Source organism: Molossus molossus, unplaced genomic scaffold (assembly GCF_014108415.1).
Source record: "Molossus molossus isolate mMolMol1 unplaced genomic scaffold, mMolMol1.p scaffold_m16_p_10, whole genome shotgun sequence".
In the NCBI taxonomy this organism is placed as follows: domain Eukaryota; kingdom Metazoa; phylum Chordata; class Mammalia; order Chiroptera; family Molossidae; genus Molossus; species Molossus molossus.
Window position 1 is genome coordinate 81,764,022 of NW_023425345.1, and position 25,603 is coordinate 81,789,624.

The window sequence follows — 25,603 nt, forward strand, 5'->3', positions numbered from 1 at the left end:
CAGCAATGCAAAGATTATAGTTTAGGGAGCTAAGATTTAAAGCCAAATTATCAATTAGGAAAATATTGTTGCTTTGCCTTCCTTTGACATTTTTAACCCCCTTTCTATTGCTACCATTTTATTTTGAAGTGATCTCACAACTTCAGATGTAACAATCAAATTACCAGTGTCCCTATACTTTTTATTTCTCTATTTAATGTTCCTGTTTAGAAGTATGAGACTTATCTTACCAGGACTTTCCTTTTATCACTTATTTAGGAAATAATAATAGTTCTCTTTGGATTAAGTCCATATTTCTCTTTTCTTTAAAACTTATCACAATGTAGTGATAAGTTTTTATCACAATAACATCCATTCAAACTTAATTTTTCACTTCCTGCAAATAAAAACACTGAATACTTACAATGTGGCAGACCATGCCTGGGGTTGGGATAGGTACATAAACATATATGCCATGGATTTAAGTTTAGGGGATGTCAGAAATATATTTGGCTATTTGCCGTGAATTATAATTGCTATAAAATCTAAAATTGTCTTAATAAACTAGCCAGGGTAAAAAAGTCTGTATTAATCTGCCATGAAGCTTTTGTATTGTTTGTTGCCTCTCTGAAATGTGATTGCATTTAACAAATGGTTAACCAAAGAGACACTAATAACCAAGAGTAAATTTGTTTTCATTTTATTAAGCATAGTTTACTATAAGTTTTTAAGTGCCGAGAACTGTGAGGGCTTTGAGATTTTTATCCTACATGCAGTTAAACGAGTTCAGCTGCCATACATTCATGGTCAGTAGCAGAAGATACGAGACATTTATTACTTGTCACATCAGGTAGTGGGAGTTTCATGTTCATATCCATTCCTCTTGGTCCTCAAGTTCCACAGGGAAGAATCTGAAAACTTTTTTTCCTAGGAATCCTGAGCCTAGGAAACCCCATGTTTTATGAAGGGCTGCTAGCAACCTGACCATCCTATGCTCCAGAGAATGTCATTATCTTTATTATATCAAGCAACTAATTTTGACTTCTGCCCCAGAGGGAAACACTAGAAGACTATGTCCATCTTTCAGGTCCGTTAGCTATAGTAACATTTTTAAAAAGATAGTCCAGAACAAAAGCTGCCATAAATCATGCCATAAATCATGGCAACAAAAGCTGCCATAAATCAAATCAAGTTTCCCGTGGAAACTTGTCTCCCAACAGTATCTACCCCTTTTTTCTATGTGGCAAATTTTCCCATAAGTATGCACTCCAGTGGCTACCCTGAATAATCTGGTAGAAGCTAGGACTAAAACCATGAGATTATCCTCATGATGCAATTTATTACAGTTACTATTAATAACGTAGGTTGTTTTACCTTTAAATTTCTGTATTTACCTTCCCACTAGACTTGAGGCTTTTATCCAGGCACAGCTGCAAGTATTAGATATTACAGATTCCTTCTTGGCTCTTGATGAAGAAGTTTAATGCAATTCTGCCATGTAAAACAACCCTGGCCAGTTTGTTGAGGCTTCTCAAATATTTCCAGGGACATAGTGTTGTTTCCTTAAATATTTGAAGGTGATTTGTGAGCAGGACACCTTCCAGGTGGCATTTGTCCAGTCCTTGGGGTGACTGAGGATGGGGGTGGAGAAAGCACCCAGAGATGATTTACCTGGGAGGTGCAGGATTTGCTCTCTCTTCTGCTGTCAGGCTGTCACCTGTTGTCATGATAGACTTCCCAGTAAATTTAAGGGAAATGACTATCAATTTGTGTTCCACAACCTCCTGGAAAGGATAGCAGACCCAGCAATAAGTTAAATTTAAGGTATTTGTAGCCATTTGAGAGAACCCTACAGGGGCATTTTTCTTGTGGATAAAGGCTTCATGGGTAGTTCTGAAGAATAAAAGATCATTAACAACTCTCCCTTCCCTGTACCTCTCAGAATCTAAGGTATTCCCTTCACTGGTACTGAGAGTACCATCGATCTCCTCAAAATTTGAATGTTCCATTTCATTTACCTATAACTTTACCTTTTTTCTAATTATTCTCTACGCACACCTAGACCTTTAATCTGCAAGGATAGGAAACAAGAGGAACAAGTGCATTTTTATAAAACTTATCCTAAGCCCTCTTTGTCCAGGCCTCGCCGTGAGAATGTGTCAATCATACTGGCCTGGGACTTGCTATTGGGGAAAATAAATATGCATCCTGCACAGTAACAGTAAGGGTAGAATCCTGAGTTGCCAAAATAGGTCTGTATTACCTTCCATGCATTTTTCCTAATTATTACTTAGGATGTAGCTGTAATGGTTGATCCCTTGCTGATCCCATTAACTGATCAAACTACTTTATTAAGTTGTGTGGGCAGAAGGAAGTGAGAGTGGTAGAGTCAGACTATTAGCTCACTGCTGAGTAGCTCTTGTGATAAAACACATATAACTGTCAGATTCCAATGGTCCAGAAAACTGAACAATTACGCACATTTCAAGGGTCACCATCATATGGCCAAAGCAAGCTGATACATAACCTGAAAAGGTATAAACAGTGGTAAGGGACTGAAGGTGTAATGTGTGCAGTCAATTCTCCAAGAACAGGCAAAGGCAAGGATTCACGGAATAGGATTCCCCTCTGCCACAAAACAAATAAGTAAATTTTGCGAAATCACAAGTGTGGCAAGTATGGGTAGCCTCACATCAGAAATAGAATCAGGCCCAACTAGTGACATGATTCTAGTCTCATCAGGGGATGGGCCTTACCATGGACATCCATATGAGTAATCAAAACATTGTATCTTTAGTCAACAAGTCTATAATTTTCCACATGGCAGATCAAACTGTGAGGCCATTGGTCCAGCACAAGATTCAGTTGAGTTTCAGCCTAGCTGAACCACCCCCCAACCAGGGCGAAGCATTCAGGAACCAGAGTGAATCGAGGTCCCTCCAAACCAGCAGCTTTGACTTAGGCCTTGAAGTAGAGGTAACATTTTCCTAAGATGTGTAGCCTGCACTTTTTCATGTAAAGCCAAAATGCCACTGGAGCCAGGCTGACAAGTGTGGGTTTGGGGGACCTTTATACCTTGAATCTGAGTTGTTCCACCCAAAACTGGGAATATCAGGCCAGACAGTCACAAGGCCTCCATGGGTCAATCATTTAGTTTCTAAAATAGTCCAGCAGGAAGGTAATAACTGATTTCAATAGAAATATACCTGATGTCCGTGTGAGAAAGGCCACAAATATAAAACCACAAGGATGCTCTTTAGAAGCCAACATATAAAGAACCAATAACGTTGTCTTTAAATTTAAACAACCAATCTTCTATGCATCTCTAAACCCAGAGAAAATGGGGACAACTAATACACCATAAATACAAAAGAACAAAACCACAACAAGCAAATCTGGATCTGTTTGTTTGTGTGTGGTTGTTGTGTGTTTGTTTTTTGTCTCAGATCAAGGTCAAATTCAGTAAGTGTGCAGAACTAATGTTTGAGAAGGAGGCAACATGCATTAAGCTAGGCAACTTTCAGGTCTGGAGTTTATGTTTGATCCCTATCTCAAATTAACTTTACAGAATATTACATATTACAGTACAGTGAGGGAAGATAAAAATAAAAATAAACCTTAAGTATAGGCAAAGGAAAAGGCAAAAGAGAAGTGCCATATTTGGTTTAGTGGCAAGAGGCATCCATAAGATATATAACAGTAATCTCCAACAATCTGAGCTTTTCCGCTGATGATGAAAGAGAGGGTTTATAAAATGAGATTTAGAACTCAGAATAAGCTAAGTTTCCAAACTGTAAGGATTTAGTATTATTAATTTATTTTTGTTACAGATGTTTCTCCTTTTTTCCCCATTGACACCCTCCTCCCCACCCCCACCCCCCAATCACATCCCCAGCTTTGTTGTCCATGTCCATTGGTTATTTTGAGATGCTACAAAAATTACCAAGAAGTATTAGAAAGAATTTTTGGAGGGATAGCAAGAGTCAACTTGGACAGAAGAGGGAAGTTTTGGGGCAGGGTGGAGGGGTTATAAAGGAAATAGGAAAAAAGATAAAGTCATGGCTTTTTTAATTTCTAGGATTTGTTCTACTCTAACTGACCTATCACATAGAACAAGTCTGATCCTAGTACCATGTGTCAAATGAAAGGATTACAGTGGATGGCGTGGAAATTTTGCATATTAATATAAAAATAAATATGTGTGCTACATATTTCAGCCTGTCTTTCTGATAGCCTTATAGTCTAGTCTCTCAAAGTTGGATTATAGAATAATGATTTCTTCTCTGATCAAAAGCCAAATACTGTATATGTATATCTGATCAAATGCTCCAATGTGTACAGTTGCAAATTTATCCAAAGTCAAGTTCATTTTTAATGTATATTTGATAATAGTATTCTAGTAACCAGAAATTTTTTAGATTCTCAGTTGTAAGTTAAAAAATATCTGAACAGCCCTGGCCAGTTTGGCTCAGTGGTTAGAGCGTTGGCCTGCGGTACAGAGAGACCCGGGTTCCGTTCCCACTAAGGGCACGTACCTTGGTTGCTGCTTGTCCCTGGCCCCAGTTTGGGTTGTGTGGGTGGCAGCCACTCAATGTGTCCCTTTCACATCGATGTTTCTTTTTCTCTCTCTTTTCCTCTCTCCTTCCCACTCTATCTGAACAAAAAGTGGAAAAATGTCCTCGGATGAGGATAAAAAAAAAATTAGCTGAACAGAAGGTGTTCGTAAGCAGTAACTGGCATTTGTATAAATATCCAGTGGTAAGCATAATCTAGTAATATACATTTTTAAAATGGTAGTATATTTATAATATTGCTCAATTCATCTTGACATTTTGGGACTTTTTTCCCCTTAACATACTAGATACTGCCAAACATAATTTGATATTAATAAGCTTGAACTCATATAAATCATTAATCTTGGTAATATTATTTGGTTATGATTATATAACTACTAAAAGTTTCTTTAACATTTTATATTAATGCTTTCTGTTTATAGAAAAATTTTAATGACTATCCTAGTCTTTCATGTCTGGATCCCAAAAGAGGAAAGGGAGAAAAATGAAGAAGCAGGGAGAGGACACTAGCCCTTTAAACCCCCTGGAAATCATTTAACTGGTCGGGCAGGGGCTTACCACAATAGAGCAGGTGCAACAACAAAGGCTCTTTGCACCTCTGTGATCAGAAGCAACAATCAGAGAGTAGAGCGCAGATCCCCAATATTTGGAGGACAGAGTCCTCATTGTCCACCCTGACTCCTACAAGCTGTGTGCAAGCTGCTCCAGAAACACATGAACAGCTGCCTGCCTCGGGGTTGGGGAGTGGAAGATAGATAGCTGCTACTGTGGTAAGAGCTGAAATTGACCAAAATTAACCTCAATTTACCATCCATTTTTCCCCCTGGAAGTTAAGCCTTCAGTAGACTCCAGAGTTCCAAAATAGCTCCATCAGACAGATTCTGCCAGTGCAATTGTTGTCTAGGCTGGGAGACAGGTTCCTGGCGCTTCCCGCTTTGCCATCTTCTCAGAATCCTCGGGCACATAGCCTTTTACAATAGTGCCTCCACATCTTCGCATCTTCTGTTTCCACCAGGCTAAGAATACTAGTTTGATCCTAGCTAATATGCTGTCGGCCTTGATGTTTCCTGTGATAGATCTGGGTTTTCCTTTTTTTTGTCATGCAAAAGAAAGAATTAAAAAATCTGAGCCCTGAAACCTGTTTGTACTTTTGCATCAAATAGCATTCTTAAACCAGATATAACTGGTGTTTAACTGTAATATATATGTTAGTAATCTCTGCATTTTAGGAACTGGACAATGTACCTGTCTAACAACTAATCCGAGATGCCATATTTGCATAGATATCCAAATAATATAAACTTGATTAGGTTTCATAAGACTAAATGTTCTATAAGTAAAAGTGTATCATTGCAATGCTAGCCTGTAGTTAGGATATTTTAGTCTTGCCCTCCCAATGGTCTTTCAAGCAACAGACAAGAACAATTGTAATTGTATAAATGAAAATTGCATTTAAGTCTCCCTAGAATATAATCATGCTAATTTTTATATCATAAATATGTTTGATCATTTTAGAAACTTTTAAGAAACAAGTTCATTGGTATTCTGATCACTTTTTCATAAAGATTCAAAAACATTTTAGAACCACAGAAGTTTATTCTAAATCATATTAGATCACCCAAGCAAATAAAATTTAGATAATTATGTCCTAAGTCATACAAACTAACATAACTAGTATGGTCCCATTGTAGAAAGACAAAATAAATTTCTAAATTACATAAATGAAATAAACATGTTTTACGATAAAGAGTAAAGGGATTTAAAATGGGATCTTTTCAAAATTTGAATTTATCTTTTTCATTCAACACTTAAATTTGTTTTTTGAAAAATATTGCAAGCTATCTTAGTGTTTATTGACAAGTCGATACTAATATGTTAAAATACTATACATTTTCAATGAGGTTTAATGGAAGGCATTATAATTTACATTGTAAAGAACTAATAGATTATTTCCCTCAGTTACATCTAGAGTTGTCTCAGAATAATAGTTATCAAACAGTTAAATTCACTGAACAATCTGCACCTCTTATTTTTAGAGCTCTTGAGTACTCGAGTTCTCACTTTATTCCACTGGGGATAAAAAAAAATCTTATCCCATTTTTTAGAATGATTGCATTAAGCAGATGCATAACATCTCACAATAACAAGTAGCAAATTTCCCATAAGTAAAAATTCTGATACACTTTCTTAATGTTAGTGCTATAGAAGACAACTTAAAGACTCTTTGTAAAAGTTATGCAAACTAAATTATGTACATTAATGCTATTATTTGTGCAGGCTGCCTTAGAGAAAGAATGGCCAGCTTTGGATTCCGCCTGCTTCCCTTCACAAACACAGCTTCTACCAAACCAGCTGCACTGGCCAAAGGTAACATGTCATGGAAACCTCTTAGTGCTCGATCTTTGCTCATTTCTTAAGGTTGTGCTATTTTGCAGTGATTAATAATACAATTTATTGACTTGAAAAACACAATTACTTTTAGAAGCCTCTGACTTCCTCTTCATCCCCAGATGTAATTATTCATGTAGCTTTTCTTTCATTTGCTCCTAATTTTTTTCTTTATTTTGGATTTCTTTCAACACTTTATTTCACAGTAGCAAAAAAAAAAAAAAAAAATGATACAGTTCAGCTGCATATTTGGCAGTAGACTAAAATCACTAGTTGAAAGCACTTTTAAAATATAAAAATATGCATTAAGAGGGCAACAGCTGAAGATTCTCAGTCAGAGGTCAATGGACTGCAATATCTGTTATTTATTTGATTATCTTTGAAGTTTTTGTTTTCTAAGATTTTTTAAAGATCTTTGCAATTAATCATTTTGTATATGCAAACTATACCAAAAAGCATATTCCTCATCACTACAACAAAGGATATTTATATCTGTAATCCATAAATTTTATTTTATTATAATTTTTAATTTTTACATGTTTCCCTTAGGAGGCTACTTGCTCTATGCATGTAAAGTAATACAATGTAAATGCTAGGAATTTTCAATTTATTTTATATCTATGTATTTTTTTTTTTTTTATGATAAGTTCTCTGGAACCTTAAACTATGACGGTACTTCATTTAATGTACCGAGTCATCCAGCTCAAGCATGGCCATGCAATGAGAAAGACAATTTGTTTTCATCGGAACATACGCAGTTCGATGGCAGGTAAGCCGAATTACTCTTTTAGAGGATCAACCCGTGAGTGACATACTTATGAAGAATATTATATTCTTTGCAAAAATAGCAAAATAATGAAAATGGGAATGATTTTCCTTGTTTAGAAAATGGAAGTACATTTAGTGTTAAAAAATAATTATTTTATGGAGTTTTCCATGTAATAAAAATGTGTAATGTAGCTTCATTCAAGCAACTACAAAACTTGTGTCGGTAAAACAACACAATTGTAAACAAGCAGAATTTAAATACTACTCTATAGGTTGAGATAAGGATTAGAATAAAAATTCCAGTGCAGCATTTCTTTCGACAAAAGGATTGAAATATGCTTCAAGTAATTGAAATGTAAACATTTTAAATTAATGGCAGACATTTATTGCTTTTCAAGATAAAGGTTTTCTGTAACTTAAATGGATTTTATTTTCCAGTTTGAGACGACATAAATAGCTTGTAGTTTTAAAAAGTGCTGATATACTTGTGTTGATTCAGTTGTGTGGGGTTTTTCTATTGCCAGTTCAGAAAACAGAGCTTTATCCCGGACACCTGAATCAAAGACCAGCAGAAAGAGTTTGCTAAAATCTGAAAAAGAGGAAAAAATTTCAGAAGAATGGTATGTGGTCTATTTTACACTAAAATATTAGGAGACTTATACAATGGAAAGACTTAAATGTCCAAGGCAGATATTATTCAAGATTTCAAAAATACCTTTATTAAGTTTTTAAGAAACTATGTATGTGATCAATTTCAGATTCTGATATGAAATCCAGATTTGTTTTAATATAATATAATTCAGATATGTATGTTTACATGTCTATGCATGTATAAATACGGTCTGGATATTTGTTTTGCCTTTATTAAATTTAATATTTTAATAGGGGCTTTAAGGATATTTCTACTGCTCAGCAAATGCTGAAGAGAGCACAGAAAATGAAATCAAAGAAATTAAGGAAAAAATTAGGTGGGTAATCCATTTTTTTAAATAATAACAATGTGTTTGATATGGATGATGAACTCTTTTAAAATATTGTTATCAAATTGTATTTAATAAGAAAGGAAATGAAATGCGGATATGAATATTTCTAAGGTAATAATTCCAAAAATAAAACAAGATATCATATTACATTAAATTATTTGTTATACTCTTAAATGATATTTTCACTTTTCCCTGTTTCTTACCTACTTTCCGAGTGATTCTTCTATCTATTGTGCACTAAAAATTATTCTGTAATTTATTACTAAGCTGGTTCATTTAAGCAAACATTTATTTTAAAGAGCATCTGCTACCTCTGCTTATTCCTTTATGTGTTTTTAAATTGTATGTCTAGTCGATAAACTATTTATATAAATTCATCCGTTCCATAAATATTAGCTATGAACACTTTGCAGGTTGACACTGGAAAATAAGCACAATGGTATGTTATCTTTCATGATTCTGCAGAATTTGGGAAATGTTCAAAGGCATCTTCTCTTCTGTCCCACTTGCCAGGCTGTTCTTGAAACTATTTGTTGTTCTTTGGATAACTTTAATCATTTTAGTATAATTACTTAATATGTGGAGTAGTTTATAGGTGTCAGGGCAAGAAATAGCAGGTTATTGTGACTTTATATCTATAATGAAAACCATTTAAAATTATTTGCATATTGCATGTAACTTCATTTACTCATAACTTTATAAATATTTACTCTTGAACTCTTAGACTTAAGCATACAAGGGAGCATTCAAAGGTTAATTTTATCTTTATTAATTTTTCTATTGATCATTTTTTATTATTAGTTCAATAGTATAATTCTAAGAAATATAATGTATATATACATATTTAACTTTTTAAAAATAAAAATAACCAAAATGTCGTTATTTTCCAAGGAAAGACTGGAATTTGTTGGCATAGCACTTACCTAACTATTGATAAAGTACTGGTGATTCATTTTTGTAATCACATATGTTCAGCTTTCTTTTTTTAGTGTTATATTAGTGATATCTTTATTTTATCTTTTTGAGATAGCTAGTATTTTCGTTATGTATTAACTGTCAGATTTAAGATATTAAAATTTTAAGCATTTTTAATGAAAATGTAATTCTATGTTCTCTGTGTCAACTTGCTTCGTGCCTCCCACACTCTTATTTTGTAAACTCCTATAGAAGTTTATCAGGGCTCTGAGAACCGAATATTCAGTGCTGGTTACCCAGAAAAATAGGAACTCAAACCCTTAACAACAGTGAGATTCTTAGTCCTGAGGAAGTGAAATACAGTGCAGTAAATCAGGGTATTAGATAAACTTTTTTATTGTTTTGATGTATATTTCTGCTCATCTTCAACAGTATTATTAAAACATTATTTAAATAGCTGTTTTGATAAAAGTTTCTGAAACTCCTGGGGCAAGTTCAAATATCAGAAATGGTTTAAGAAATGCCAGTGTTCAACAAATAATTATTACTAATTTATGCTCAATACTTATTATATTCTAAAAAAAATATTTACAGTGTTTGCATAGTCTCTGATACTTAAGCTAAGAAAAAGTTTATTCTGTTAGACTCAGTTTAATTCTTATAACTGATTGTTTCTTGGTTTGAGTACATTTGAATAATTGACATAGTAAATAATATGTTTTTGAAAAAATTTGAATAAGGAGTATATGCTTATACATAAAAAATTATTGTTTTACTAGCCCAAATTTAGACATAATTATTATCAGGCAAAAATTAAACCTCTTTTTATCTGTCACAAGGGGGCATGGTAGGGTAACAAACAGAAAAGTACAACTAAGGTTGTCAAGTTAACAACTACATCGTAAATTTAACATTTTACAGTGGTCATTAAGCATGACCTATTAGGTAAAAATCCAAAATGACAATTGTATAATTTTGGGGAGATCTTTAATTACATGATGTAAATCCAACTGTGTTCTTATTACTGTGTGGGGTTCTGTATCTCTCTGTTAAACTTTTGTTTTATCAAAATAATATTAGATTGATGAAATAAAAGGCATTTTAATACAAGATGTCAGTTATATTTTAACAGCTGTTACAGCTTCTAGGTGCCTAAACTGTAATTACATGAACATGATAGATACTATGTGAACAATATTTACAGCAACATTTGATTAAACAGATAATAGTCAAATTGTATAAGTGATAAAGATGAAAGTAATCAGTATTATTAAATGCATTTTATTTTGTTAAAAATTATTTAATAAAAATAATTAAAAGCAAACTCATATAAAAATTGTATTTTTATGTTTGTCTAAATACTATTTAAGTAGTACCTCCTTTTACCCATTTTTAAGGGAGCTACCTACTGTTTCTTTTGCCTGTCCTCATAGCATTTACCAGTGTTCACACACAGGGGACAGTCAACAAAAATTATAGACAAGGATTTGTTACTTTCTCCCACCAATGATCAAGTTATTCTGTAACATAAAATCCTTTATAAAGTCTACTATCGAGTTATTACAAAAATAGAATGTTTAACTTGAAGAGAAACAGTATTAGTTCCACAAACATTTGTTGAACTCATACCACGTAAAGGCGTTAAAAAAAATCTGAAATGTAAAACTTGATAACTTTAAATTATTTTCATTTTGTTTCTCTTCTCCCCTTTTGTAACAGATATACAGAATAGAATTATTTAAAGAGTAAAGAGGAAAAGGGTATCAGTGGGATCTTCATTATGATGTTTTAATATTCTAAGTTGATGATGTAGCACTTATGTCACTTTGTATCTGTGAGCAAATTATTTAAGACTGTAACTCAGGTTTTCTTCTTATAGAATAAAGCATTTTCTAGTAAATTTCCAGTTTTATAATTTAATCAGACTGTGATATGCTATTCATTTATTTGACTGTCTAAAATAATGTCCATATTTTAAAATTTTTACTAATAAATTAAAATAATATTTATATACTTAAATTCTGTTGGAACATAAACATTTATTAATAATTTCTAACATACATGGAGATTATTTTACATGGACAACTGGCCTACTTGAAATTTTCAAACCACCAGAGGGCAACATTTTCCATAAAACTACTGGAGACTAACCAGCAGCCTGGGCTTAGGGAGGGTGGCAGATGGGGCTTCAGAGAATAAAAAGTTTTAATTAAATAAAACCAGTTACATCCTAAATCTCACAAAGCCATAATCTTCAAGGAGATGAAGCATAAATGTATAGAGTATGGGAGCTTTAATTCAAATTTCTGCCATGAAAAAGCTTAGAGCGAGTTGCTCTGTAGCAAACAATAGTATTTTTTTTAACCCTTTACATATATTTATTAGCCAAGGGATATATGTGACAATTATATCTGATTTATGGTGAGAGTGAAAATAAGGCAAAAGGCATAGGGTCAATTATTTAAAGAAAGTTGCAGGTAGAATAATAATACCTCTGAGAATGCTGATTAATGAAGAAGCAAGGGACAGAGGAAACACACAGTGTGGGCAGCCATCAGGGGGGAGCCAGTGTTGATGACTTCTATTGGGATAAATGAGCCCATCTACTTTAAACAGAAGAAGCAGGAGGAGGAGGGGCAGGGGCAGAGAAATTGATTGGAAGACACAACAGAAAATCTAAAACTGTGAGAAGTTACCATGATTTATTTACTCAGTTTGGGTTTGGATTCTGATTGTTGTTACTTCTAGTAAGCTGTTGATATTTCCCTTATGATGGGCATAAGCATGAACCAGTTGTGACTAGTCTTGTTTGTGTGGGAGTTTATGTGTTTGTCTTTTTTGTTTTTATTTTTGCCTCACACACAGAATTTCATGATGTGATAATCTGCATGGCAATTAAAGTTACCCAGGGAACTTTAGAATTTAGTACTGCAGCCCTGGCCGGTTTGGCTCAGCGGTTAGAGCGTCGGCCTGCGGTCCGGAGAGACCCGGGTTCGGTTCCTGCTAAGGGCACGTACTTCGGTTGCAGTTTGTCCCCGGCCCTGGTTGGTCGTGCGGGTGGCAGCCACTCGATGTGTCCCTTCACTTCGATATTTCTCTCTCTCTCTCCCTTCCTCTCTCTCCCTCCCACTCTATCTGTACAAAAAATGGAAAAAATATCCTCGGGTGAGGATAAAAAAATAATAATAATAGAATTTAGTACTGCAGTCAAACACAAGGTGAGAGTTACTGGTTTGTTGAAAACATGAGGGTCAATAACCTAAAGGTAGTGAGTATAATTGGTAGCAAGGCTGAGATGAGCTAGATGGGGAAAGAGTGAGTGACTGGTTTTGACGTGGAGCACTCCTCAGAGAGGATGAGTCCCGAGCATAAGGAGTTTGGTGAAGAGCAGGTGGTAAGAAGTTTAAGGATTAAGAATATAAGGCTGAAGACATAATGTTTTCCAATATTTATGCATTTTAAAGTTCACAATTAGAGAAAAGAAAGAGCAGGCTGAGGCAAGCAAAGTAAATTTTGTCATAATTGTAATCACAGGTAGGGATCAGTATCATTTTGCAGCTATTTGTTAAATCTAGTATAGAGTTAAGTAGATGTTAAGCATTCAGTACTTACTGAGTTTCTTGCAATGAAGAAAATTGCTTGAGAGTATGTTGGTAACATTTAGTCATAGCCAAGAATTAAGCCAACTAAAAATAAGACAGGCTTTTTCAAGCAAAGGTGGCAGCGGGCAGGAGCTGAGGGAAGGTGAGTGTGTGAGAGAGTGTGAGTGGACGTGAAGGTGGACGACCAAACCGAAGCAGTGCAGGGACCCAGAGCAGAAAGATCCTGTGCTGCGGACCAGGAACAACAGGCTACCTCGGTAAGCAGCCCTTCAGGGCACTTCTCCCTGTGCCTCGGGGAGGTCCCACCATTTTGGAAGATCCCAGGTCTTCCCTGGGAGGAGGCAGTGGGAGAGGCTAAGGCTCAGCAACCTGAGCCCACCAGCGCACCTGGCACCATCGGACCAGTGTACACTCTGTGTCAACACAGACTGGTGCACAGTAGTGGAGCTCCCCAGGTGCCGGTCGCAGAAGCCACAGACAGCCCAGAACCCAGCACCATCACCCATAGTAGCAGCCCAATCAGAGTCCAGATATATCCCCAGCAACAGAGGCTGTGGAGCAGACATCCATCCCCAGGCAAAGACCAGCAGCTGAGACCCATCCCCAAAAACTACAGCAAAAGCTGAGCAGGAGTTGAGCCCCACAGGGCAGCAGCAATCCCCAGCTGCCAGCGGTGGGACCTGGGGATCCACAGAGGCCTGTGCGGTCCAGTAGCTCACAAGAGCAGTGGGAAGCCAGAGCCCTAGAGAGACTGGTACAATCCAGCTGCCCACCCACGGGAACTTCAGGGTGAGGGGGGACCAGAGAGGCCTGTGCGACCCAGAAAAGACTGTGTGATCTAGTTACCCGCGGGACCTATAGGGTGCTGAAGCACCAGAGAAGCCTGTGTAACTCAGCAGGGACTGTGCCATCTAGTTACCCACGGGACCTGCGGGGTGCTGAAGCACCAGAGAGGCCTGAGACCCAGCAGCCCATAACATAGACATAGAGCCAGGTCTCCAAAGGAGTTGTGCGATCCTGTTACCCACATGACCTGCAGGGTGCTGGGGCATCAGGAAGGCCTCTAAGACCCAGCTGCACACAAGATAGGCACAGAGGATATGAAAATGGATGTGGAGTGAATAGAAGCTACGCAGACGATCTCCCAGGACCAAACGGAAATTACACTTAAAGACAAATCCTTGGGAAAAAGCAACAGAAAAGCAGCAGGTCAGGACCATATAACCAGGGACACTGGTAGGATCTGCTGAGGCATGAGAGGGTTGCAGGCTGGGAGCCCACGGACCACAGCAGTCTTAGCTGTGAGCAGCAATCTTGGGGAATAAAGACCAAGCTCTCTCCACAGCACACAGAGCCAGTACAGAGCGCTAAAATAGCCACAACCACTCACCTGGGGGCTAAGACAGAGGGAGGGCAGACTGAGCTGGAACTCTGTGGGGACACCTGGGATTTGGAGGGCACTCAGAGTTTCTGCTGAGTTGCGACCACAAAGGATAGAGGCCATTGTGCTCCTTCACCAAGCCTTGGGGAAAAGCAGCAGCCCCCCCTTTTGGAGATTCAGCCTTTCCCAGGTGAGGCAAAGAAATGCAAATTGAGGCTCATTAATAACCAGCATCTATCCACCCTCTGGAAATCCTCTCATGCAGAACACCAGGCCTACATTCCAAGGCACCGAGTAACTGAGACTACTAGCCACCAGGAAAAAGATAGAGGATAACTGAACCTTTCCTGGGCTTGCAAATCTAACCAGGAAAGTAAAACTAGATAGTGGTGTTTAACGTGGGCCCACCCAGGCTCATCCAAACCCAGTAGAGGGAGCCACAAATAGCAGAACACCAACACCCACAGGGAAAATTTGGCAGGCTCCAAAACACACGGAGACAGCCAAAATGGTGAAACAAAGAAACAAATCCCAAGTGAAAGAACAAGAGAACTCTTCTGAAGATGAGATAAATGAAATGCAGTTAAGCAAATTATGAGAGGTAGAGTTCAGAGCCATGATATTGAGGAAGCTCAACAGCATGGGTAAGGACATCAGCACCATGAGAAAAGATATAGAAATATTGAAAATCAACCAAATGGAAATGAAGAATGACATAGCAGAAATTAAGCAAACATTGGAAGGACTAACCATCAGAGTAGAGGAAGCTGAGGACCAAATCAGTGAATTAGAAGACAGGGTAGAAAAAAAATCAACCAATCGGAAAACCAAAAGGAAAAAACAATTAAAAAACAGGAAGACAGCTTAAGAGAACTGAGGGACAACTGGAAACATAATAACATTCTCATCATAGGCGTCCCCGAAGGAGAACAAAATGGGCAAGGGTTAGAGAATATATTTGAATAAATAGTGACAGAAAACATTGCTAACTTGGTGAAGGAAGAAGGCACTCAGATTCAGGAAGCCCAGAGAGCCCCAAGTAAGAAGAATCCAAACAGGCCCACACCAAGACACATCGTAATTAAAATGCCAAAAATTAAAGACAAAGAGAGAATTCTAAAGGCAGCAAGAGATAAGAACAGGTTATCTACAAATGAAACCCCATAAGGCTCTCAGCTGACTTCTCAACAGAAACACTACAGGCCTGAAGGGACTGGCATGAAGTAATCAAGGTCATGAAAAACAAGAATCTGAATCCAAGACTACTCTGTCCAGCAAGGCTATCATTCAAAATAGAAGGTCAAATAAAGAGCTTTCCAGACAAAAAAAAAAAAAAAGGCTAATGGAATATATTAACACAAAACCAGCACTGCAAGATATGATAAAAGGACTGCTGTAATTAGTAGAAGAAATAGGAAAAAAATAGAACCACACTATACAAAAATGGCAATAACTAAGTACATATCAATTATCACTTTAAATGTGAATGGTTTGAATTCTCTGATAAAAAGACACAGAGTAGCTGACTGGATAAGAAAGCATGACTCTCATATATATTATTTACAAGAGAGCCACCTCACAACAGACGACTCACATAGGTTGAAAGTGAAGGGATACGAAAAAATCGTTTAAGCAAACGGAAAGGAAAAAAAGCTGGGATAGCAATACTCATATCTGATAAAGTAGATTTCAAAATGATGGCCATAACTAGAGACAAAGAAGGCCACTACATAATATTGAAAGAATCAATCGAACAGGAAGATATAACCTTGGTAAACATATGCACCCAATTTAGGAGCATCAACATATATTAAAAATCTTTTCGAGGATTACAAAGGAGAAATCAACAGCAATACAGTTATAGCAGGGGACTTCAATACCCCACTGACATCACTGGATAGATCTTCTAGACAAAAAATTAACACGGAAACACAGACTCTAAATGAAGTGCTATATCAAATGGATTTAACAGATATCGACAAAGAATTACACCCCAAAACTGCACAATTCACATTCTTCTCAAGTGCACATGGGACATTCTCAAAGATAGACCACATGTTAGGGCACAAACCAAGTCTCTACAAGTTCAAGAAGATTGAAATCGTATCAAGAATCTTCTCAGATCACAATGACATGAAACTAGAAATCAATTGCAACAAGAACATGCAAAGACATTTGAAAACATGGAGGCTAAATAGCATGTTATTGAACAATGAATGGATTACCATGGAGATCAAGGAAGAAGTTAAAAACTTCCTGGAAACCAATGAAAATGAACACACAACAACACATAATCTATGGGATACAGCGAAAGCAGTTCTGAGAGGGAAGTTCATAACACTACTGGCCTACCTCAAGAAGCAAGAAAAATCTAATAGACTATCTAACTTCACAACTTAAAGAAATAGAAAGCAAACAAAAGAAAACCCCAGAGCAAGTAGAAGGAAGGAAATAGTAAAGATCAGAGCAGAAATAAATGACATGGAGACCAAAAAAACAATTCAAAGGATCAATGAAACAAAGAGCTGGTTGGACCCTTAGCTAGACTCACTAAGAAATAAAGAGAGAGAACTCAAAATCACAAAATCAGAAATGAAAGAGGAGAGAAGAACCGAAAAATGGCGGCGGAGTGAACGGAGCTAAACAGACCGTCTCCCAGAACCAAACTGGAATTACAACTATAACACAGACAAATCGACGGGAAAAACCAACAGAAAAGCAGCTTGCGAGGACCATACAACGAGGGACACTGACTCGATCCCGGTAGGCTTGCGAAGGCGCGAGACGGGGCTGGGAGCCCACGGTCGGCAGCTCGGCAGCGGCCTTAGCTATAAGCGGCGCCCGCGGGTTACACTCCCAGGCGGCCCCACAGCGCAGAGCCGGGACAGAGGCTGAAACAGCCACAGCCACTCACCTTGGGCTCCGGCGGAGGGAGGGCAGACTGGACTGGAACTGTGTCGGGACACTCGGGGTTTGGAGGGCGCTCAGAGCTTTGGCTGAGTGCAGCCACTCAGGACGGTGGCCACATTGCTCCTTCCCAGGGCTCTGGGGAGAGGCAGCAGCCCCTCCCTCGGAGATCCAACCCCACCCTGTGGGCCATTGAAGTGTTAATTGAGGCTCACTAACGACCAGCATCTGCCCCACCCTCGTGAAAGCCCCTTGGCTGAGCACCAGAGGGAGTTTTTCAATCAACTGACAACCCAAAACTCATCAATTAACCTAGACTGCTAGCCTCCAGGCAAAAAGCTAGAGGATAACAGTACGTTTCCTGGGCTGGCAACTTTAACCAGGAAAGTAAGACTTGACAGTGGTGTTCAACGCGGGTCCTCCCTCACTCATCTAAACACAGGAGAGGGAGCCACAAACAGCAGAACACCAACACCCACAGGGAGAACTTGACAGGCTCCAAAGCCCACAGTGATAGCTAAAATGGTGAAACACAGAAACAGAAACCAAATGAAAGAGCAAGACACCTCCACCGAAGATGAGATCAATATGGAGCAATTAGGCATGTTAACAGAGCTAGAATTCAGAGCCATGATCTTGAGGAAGCTGAACAGCATGAGTAAGGACATAGAGACACTGAAAATAAGCCAACTGGAAATTAAAAACCAACAAGAAGAGATAAAAAATGACATATCCGAAATGAAAAACACATTGGAAGGTTTAAAAAGCAGAGTAGGGGAAGCTGAGGACCGGATCAGCGAATTAGAAGACAGGGTAGAAAAAATCAACCAATCAGAAAAACAAAAGGAAAAAACTATTAAAAAACAGGAAGACAGCTTAAGAGAACTATGGGACAACTGGAAACGTAATAATATTCGCATCATAGGAGTCCCCGAAGAAGAAGAAAAGGAGCAAGGGATAGAGAATATATTCAAAAAAATAGTGAGAGAAAACTTCCCTAATTTGGTGAAGGAAGAAGGCATTCAAGTTCAAGAAGCACAGAGAGTCCCAAGTAAGAAGAACCCAAACAGGCCCACACCAAGACACATAGTAATTAAAATGCCACAAATTAAAGACAAAGAGAGAATCCTAAAAGCAGCAAGAGATAAGCAACAGGTTACCTACAAAGGGAACCCCATAAGGCTCTCAGCTGACTTCTCACAAGAAACACTACAGGCCAGAAGAGAATGGCATGAAGTAATCAAAGTCATGAAAAACAAGAATGTGAATCCAAGACTACTCTACCCAGCAAGGCTATCATTCAAAATAGAAGATCAAATAAAGAGCTTCCCAGACAAAAAAAAGCTAAGGGAATACATTAGCACCAAACCAGCACTGCAAGAAATGTTAAAAGGACTGCTGTAATGAGCAGTAGAAATGGGAAGAAAAATAGAACCACACTAAACAAAAATGGCAATAAATAAGTACATATCAATAATCACCTTAAACGTAAATGGATTGAATGCTCCCATAAAGAGACACAGAGTAGCTGATTGGATAAGAAAGCATGACTCATCTATATGTTGTTTACAAGAGACCCATCTCTCAACAAAAGACTCACATAGGTTGAAAGTGAAGGGATGGAAAAAAATTTTCCAAGCAAATGGAAAGCAAAAAAAAGCTGGGGTAGCAATTCTCATATCTGATAAAATAGATTTCAAAATGAAGACCATAACTAGAGACAAAGACGGCCACTACATAATATTGAAAGGATCTATCCAACAGGAAGATATAACCTTGATAAACATATATGCACCCAATATAGGAGCACCAAAATATATTAAAAATCTTCTGGAGGACTTCCAAGGAGAAATCGACAACAATACAATCATAGCTGGGGACTTCAACACCCCGTTGACAGCACTGGATAGATCCTCTAGGCAAAAAATTAGCAAGGAAACAGAGACTCTAAATGAAGCACTAGACCAAATGGATTTAATAGATATCTACAGAGAATTACACCCCAAAACTACAGAATATACATTCTTCTCAAGTGCACATGGGACATTCTCAAAGATAGACCACATGATAGGACACAAACTAAATCTCTACAAGTTCAAGAAGATTGAAATCATATCAAGCATCTTCTCAGATCACAATGGCATGAAACTAGAAATCAATTGCAACAAGAACATGCAAAGACATTTCAACACATGGAGGCTAAATAGCATGTTATTAAACAATGAATGGGTCACCGAGGAGATCAAGGAAGAAATCAAAAACTTCCTGGAAACCAATGAAAATGAACACACAACAACACAAAATCTATGGGATGCAGCGAAAGCAGTTCTGAGAGGGAAGTTCATAGCACTACAGGCCTACCTCAAAAAACAAGAAAAATTTCTAATTGACTGTCTAACCTCACAACTTAAAGAATTAGAAAGCAAACAAAAACAAAACCCCAGAGCAAGTAGAAGGAAGGAAATAGTGAAGATCAGAGCAGAAATAAATGACATAGAGACCAAAAAAACAATTCAAAGGATCAATGAAACAAAGAGCTGGTTTTTCGAAAAGATAAACAAGATAGATGGACCCTTAGCTAGACTCACCAAGAAACAAAGAGAGAGAACCCAAATACACAAAATCAGAAATGAAAGAGGAGAAGTAACAACCAACACCACGGAAATACAAAAGATCGTTAACAACTACTATGAACAACTATATGGCAACAAATTCGACAATCTCAGCGAAATGGACAAATTTCTAGAAACACACAGTCTCCCAAAACTATTCCCGGAAGAGATAGAAAACTTGAACAGACCAATAACAACTAAGGAAATTGAAGAGGTAATCAAGACTCTCCCAGCAAACAAAAGCCCAGGCCCAGATGGTTTCACGGGGGAGTTTTACCGAACATTCAAAAAAGAACTAACACCCATTCTCCTCACACTATTTCAAAAAATTCAAGAAGAAGGAAGACTTCCAAACACGTTCTATGAGGCCAGCATAATTCTAATTCCAAAACCAGAAAAAGACACTACGAAGAAAGAAAACTACAGGCCAATATCCCTGATGAACATAGACGCCAAAATCCTGAACAAAATACTAGCAAATCGGATCCAGAAATACATCAAAAAAATTATTCACCATGACCAAGTGGGATTCATTCCAGGATGAATTTGGCAAAGTAGCAGGATGCAAAATTAATGTCAAGAAATTGACTGCATTCCTATACACCAATGATGAACTCACAGAAAGAGAAATTAAAAAAAACAATCCCATTTACCATCAAGGCAAAAAAATTAAGATACCTAGGAATAAACTGAACCAAAGAAATAAAGGACCTATTCGCAGAAAACTACAGGACATTGAAAAAAGAAATAGAGGAAGATATAAAAAAGTGGAAGCACATACATTGTTCATGGATTGGAAGAATTAATATCATTAAAATGTCCATACTACCCAAAGCAATCTATAGATTCAATGCAATCCCCATCAAAATACCAACGACGTACTTCACAGAACTAGAACAAATACTTCAAAAGTTTATAAAGAACAAAAAAAGACTTTGAATAGCCACAGCAATCTTGAAAAAGAAGAACAAAGTTGGAGGGATCACATTATCAGATTTCAGGTTATACTACAAAGCCACTGTAATCAAAACAGCCTGGTACTGGTACAAAAAGAGGCAAATAGACCAGTGGAACAGAATAGAGAACCCAGAAATGGACCCAAGGCAATATGCTCAATTAATATTTGACAAAGGTGGCAAGAGCATACAATGGAGTAAGGACAGTCTCTTTAATAAATGGTGTTGGGAAAATTTGACAGCTACATGCAAAAAAATGAACCTAGACCATCACCTTATACCATACACAAGAATAAACTCAAAATGGATAAAGACTTAAATGTGACTCATGAATCCATAAAAATCCTAGAAGAAACTCTAGGCAACAAAATTTCAGACATCATGTGCAGCAGAATTTTCACTGACACATCACCTAAGGCAACAGAAACAAAAGGAACACATGGGACTACATCAAACTCAAAAGCTTCTGCACAGCAAAAGATACAGTCATCAAAATGAAAAGGCAACCCACTGTATGGGAGAGTATAATTGCAAATGATATATAAGATAAGGGGTTAATTTTCAGTATATATAGAGTGTTCATACAACTCAATAAAAGGAAGACAAAGAACCCAATTAAAAAATGGGCAGAGGAGCTGAATAGACACCTCTCCAAACAGGACATACAAATGGCCAAGAGACATATGAAGAAATGCTCAACATCACTAATCATCAGAGAGATGCAAATTAAAACAACAATGAGGTATCACCTCACACATGTCAGAATGGCCGCCATCAACAAATCATCAAACAACAAGTGTTGGCGAGGGTGTGGAGAAAAGGGGACTCTAATACACTGCTGGTGGAAATGCAGACTGGTGCAGCCGCTATGGAAAACAATATGGTGCTACCTCTAAAAATTAAAAATTGAACTTCCATTTGACCCAGTGATCCCACTGCTGGGAATATACCCTAAGAAGCCTGAAACACCAATCAGGAAGAATATATGTACCCCCATGTTCATAGCAGCACTATTTACAATAGCTAAGATCTGGAAACAGCCCAAGTGTCCACCAGTAGACGAATGGATAAAAAAGCTGTGGTACATATACACAATGGAGTACTATGCCGCGGTAAGAAAGAAAGATCTCTTATCCTTTGAGACGACATGGAGGGACCTGGAAAGTATTATCCTAAGTGAAAGAAGCCAAGCAGAAAAAGACAAATACCACATGATCTCACTTATATACGGAATATAATGAACATAACAGTCTGAGGAATACAGTAGACCCAGACACATGGAAGTAGGGCACAGACTGACATCCCTCAGAAGAGGGGATGGGGGGTGGGGGGGTGGGAAGAGATAAACCACAGAACTTATATGCATGTATGCATGACCAATGGACATGGACAACTAAGCCGGGGACAGGGTGGAGGGGGGGTGGGGTGGGGGGTGCCAATGGGGTAAAAAGGTAAAATATCTGTAACAAAATAAATAAATAAATAAATAAACAGAAAAAAAAAAGAGAAAACAATATGGTGTTACCTCAAAAAATTTAAAATTGAACTTCCATTTCACTCAGTGATCCCACTTCTAGGAGTATACCACAAGAAGCCTGAAACACCAATCAGAAAGAATATATGTACCCCCATGTTTGTAGCAGCACTATTTACAATAGCTAAGATCTGGAAACAGCCCAAGTGTCCATCAGTAGACGAATGGATAAAGAAGCTGTGGTACATATATACAATGGAGTCTATGCAGCTGTAAGAAAGAAAGGTCTCTTATCCTTTGAGATGACATGGAGGGACCTAGAAAGTATTATCCTAAACGAAACAAGCCAAACAGAGAAAGACAAGTATCATATGATCTTACTTATTTGTGGAATATAATGAACATAACAGTCTGAGGAATGGGGTAGTCCCAGAAATGTGGAAGTGGGGTACAGACTGACAATACCCAGAAGAGGGGGTGGTTGGAGAGAGATAAACCACAGAACTTATATGCATGTGTGCATGAACAGTGGATATGGACAACAAAGCTGGGCAAGCAGGGAGGGGGAGAAAAGTATCAGTGGGGAAAAAGGAGAAACATCTGTAACAAAATTAAATAATAAAAAGAGAAGACAGGCTAACTTTTTAATATGAATTAAGCAGTTCATGGGCTATAGCAAAGAGATTAAGTTGCAAATGATAAGGCACCTAAGGAATGTTAAGGGGGAAGGATCAAAGGGGAATATTATAGACAAAACTGTGGTAAAATGAAGTTTATTGATTATTTGTTTAGTTTACTTCAGTGATTTCAAAAAATTTACAAAGATTTTGTCAAATTTTACTTTCTTATACTCTGAACAAAATGTTACTAAAACCTATTTGAATAGTAAGATCTTTGAGGCCAAAACTCTATTTGTTCCACACTGAATTCCTAGAACCTAATTCCATGCCTGGTACATACATGGTAGATGTTCAATAAATGACTGTTAACAAAATCAGAAATAAATTAAATAAAAGTCACTAAATACACATGACTGTATGTATGTGGATGACTGAGTGTTGTAGGGTAGTATAGTCATTTAAGTTCATGTCTATATTTGAGAAGGCAAATTTAAATTAGTAAATATTACTCCTTATAAAATGATGAAATACAGATAGTCATTCAGTCTTAACATAAAACTTATTTTACAGCACTATTGTTCTTGGCACATACAGAAAATGGTTAATAACCAGATTTTTCAGTATGAAGTTAGTGAAAATAAGATAAACCAGTGAGCTAAGATTAGGATCACAGAAACTAAAACGGGACTCCACAGGGGAGGAAATCATTTTCAGGATACTCGAAGGCCTAAATAAAATTATGTTGTTTAAATTAGATAATGGATATAAAGTTTCAAGTACAGAGCCACATGCATACTAGAAACTCAGTTTACTTATGGGTTTCTTTAAATATTTTTTATCTTTATTGATTTTAGAGAGAGAAAGGAATGGAGAGGGAGAGATAGAAACATCAATGAGAGAGAACATCGATTGGCCGCCTCTTGCATGCCCCTCACTGGCGACCTCTTGGTGCATGGGTAGATGCTCAACCACTGAACCACACTGGCTGGAATCTTTAAATATTTTATAAAGATGTGTTAAAAACTATGTCCCAGACACTGGGCAAGTCATACTGGGAGATAAGATATAAAATCTTAAAAAAAAAAAAGGATAGATGTGCTATTGATGATCTCAGAGGAGTCGCTTGAAATGTACAAACCTGACTTTGCAATGCAAGAAAAAGATGTCACAAGCTGTATTCTTTACAATATCCATATTTCCAAACTTTTTTACTCTATTGTGTAGTTTTTGAGGGTAAGAATAGTGACTTGTTTATGGTGGTATTTCCAGGGATTATCAAAATCAAGTGATTTTTTTCACCATAGAAAAATTACAGTGTTTCTTGCTTATCATTATTTCTTTGAAATTTGAATTAAAGTTTTAACTCATCTTAAGGTGGTATAATAAGAATGTTTTGAAATAAAAGGATATGGAAAATGTAACGCTCTTGATGTGCTCTTGATGAATAAAATTATTTTATTGAGTGAATGGAGCTAGACAACTGTTAAATATTTTATGTATATTAGCTTTTTAATTTTTATAATAGTATGAGGAAAGTACTATTGTTATCCATGTTTTACATATTAAGGAATCAAGTCACAGAGAGATCATTTTCCCTAAGGGGTGCCAAAGTATTTATAAAAGATCAGTAGGTTTTATTCCACATGCTATGTTGAATAAAATGAAATTAATTATGGATTCATCAGTCTATTTTCAATATATCCCACCTTATTATATGAAAGATTCATAATTCTTTTAAGATTAAAGAAAATTGGAAATATTATTCTTATTTATGTTGTAATTATATGTTAACTAGCTGCCATTAGTTGAGTATCTGCATGTACGTAGGCCCAAGTCTTGGTGCTTTACACACATTATCTCATTAAATCTCACTGTAATACTTCAGTGTTTTCTCTTTTGGATAGAGGAAGAGGCAGAGGTAAGAGTGATTTGTTCAGAGTCATATAACTAGTGTAAGTTGGAGCTTGAATTTAACCCAGGTCTACAGAATTCTAATATCTTTGCTCAGAAAAGACATATTCAAATAGAAGGCAAAAAAAAAAAATCAGGAAAATGTGGGGAAAGATCAGCAGGTTGTAATAAGGTATCATTGTATTATGTGAACCCATGGTAATCTGTCTTTCTGAATGACGAATGCTTCTTTTGACATGTCATTATGTTTTTCTGTTAATAACTTAAATGATATATAATACTTCATTAAATATATATAACTATATAAGCTCAAGAATTTTTATTGTTCTCTTCGATACTTAATCTTGCTTCCATCTGATCTATCCCAGCTTCTCATGGTTTAGAGGACAAAAAATAGGTATTTGATTTTTTCTGTGATAATAGCTTTTACCTATTATGCATTTATAGAAGTTTTACTTCATTCCAGCAGAAATAGCAGGGATTTAAGAAATGAACTAAAGTAATAAACAGTGAAGCAACTCTCCAGATAAAAT

At 37.0% G+C, this 25,603-nt stretch overlaps 1 protein-coding gene across 1 annotated transcript in view; it reads left to right on the top strand.

Annotated features, from left to right (window-relative positions):
* The window catches only part of LRRIQ1 (leucine rich repeats and IQ motif containing 1), a 201,070-nt gene that overhangs the window by 109,805 nt on the left and 65,662 nt on the right, over positions 1-25,603 (top strand). Inside the window, exons 18-21 of the mRNA XM_036252998.1 lie at positions 6,831-6,920; positions 7,589-7,710; positions 8,234-8,329; positions 8,595-8,677. Of these exons, the coding sequence (XP_036108891.1) occupies positions 6,831-6,920; positions 7,589-7,710; positions 8,234-8,329; positions 8,595-8,677 (391 nt within the window). The remainder of the gene's footprint in view (positions 1-6,830; positions 6,921-7,588; positions 7,711-8,233; positions 8,330-8,594; positions 8,678-25,603) is intronic.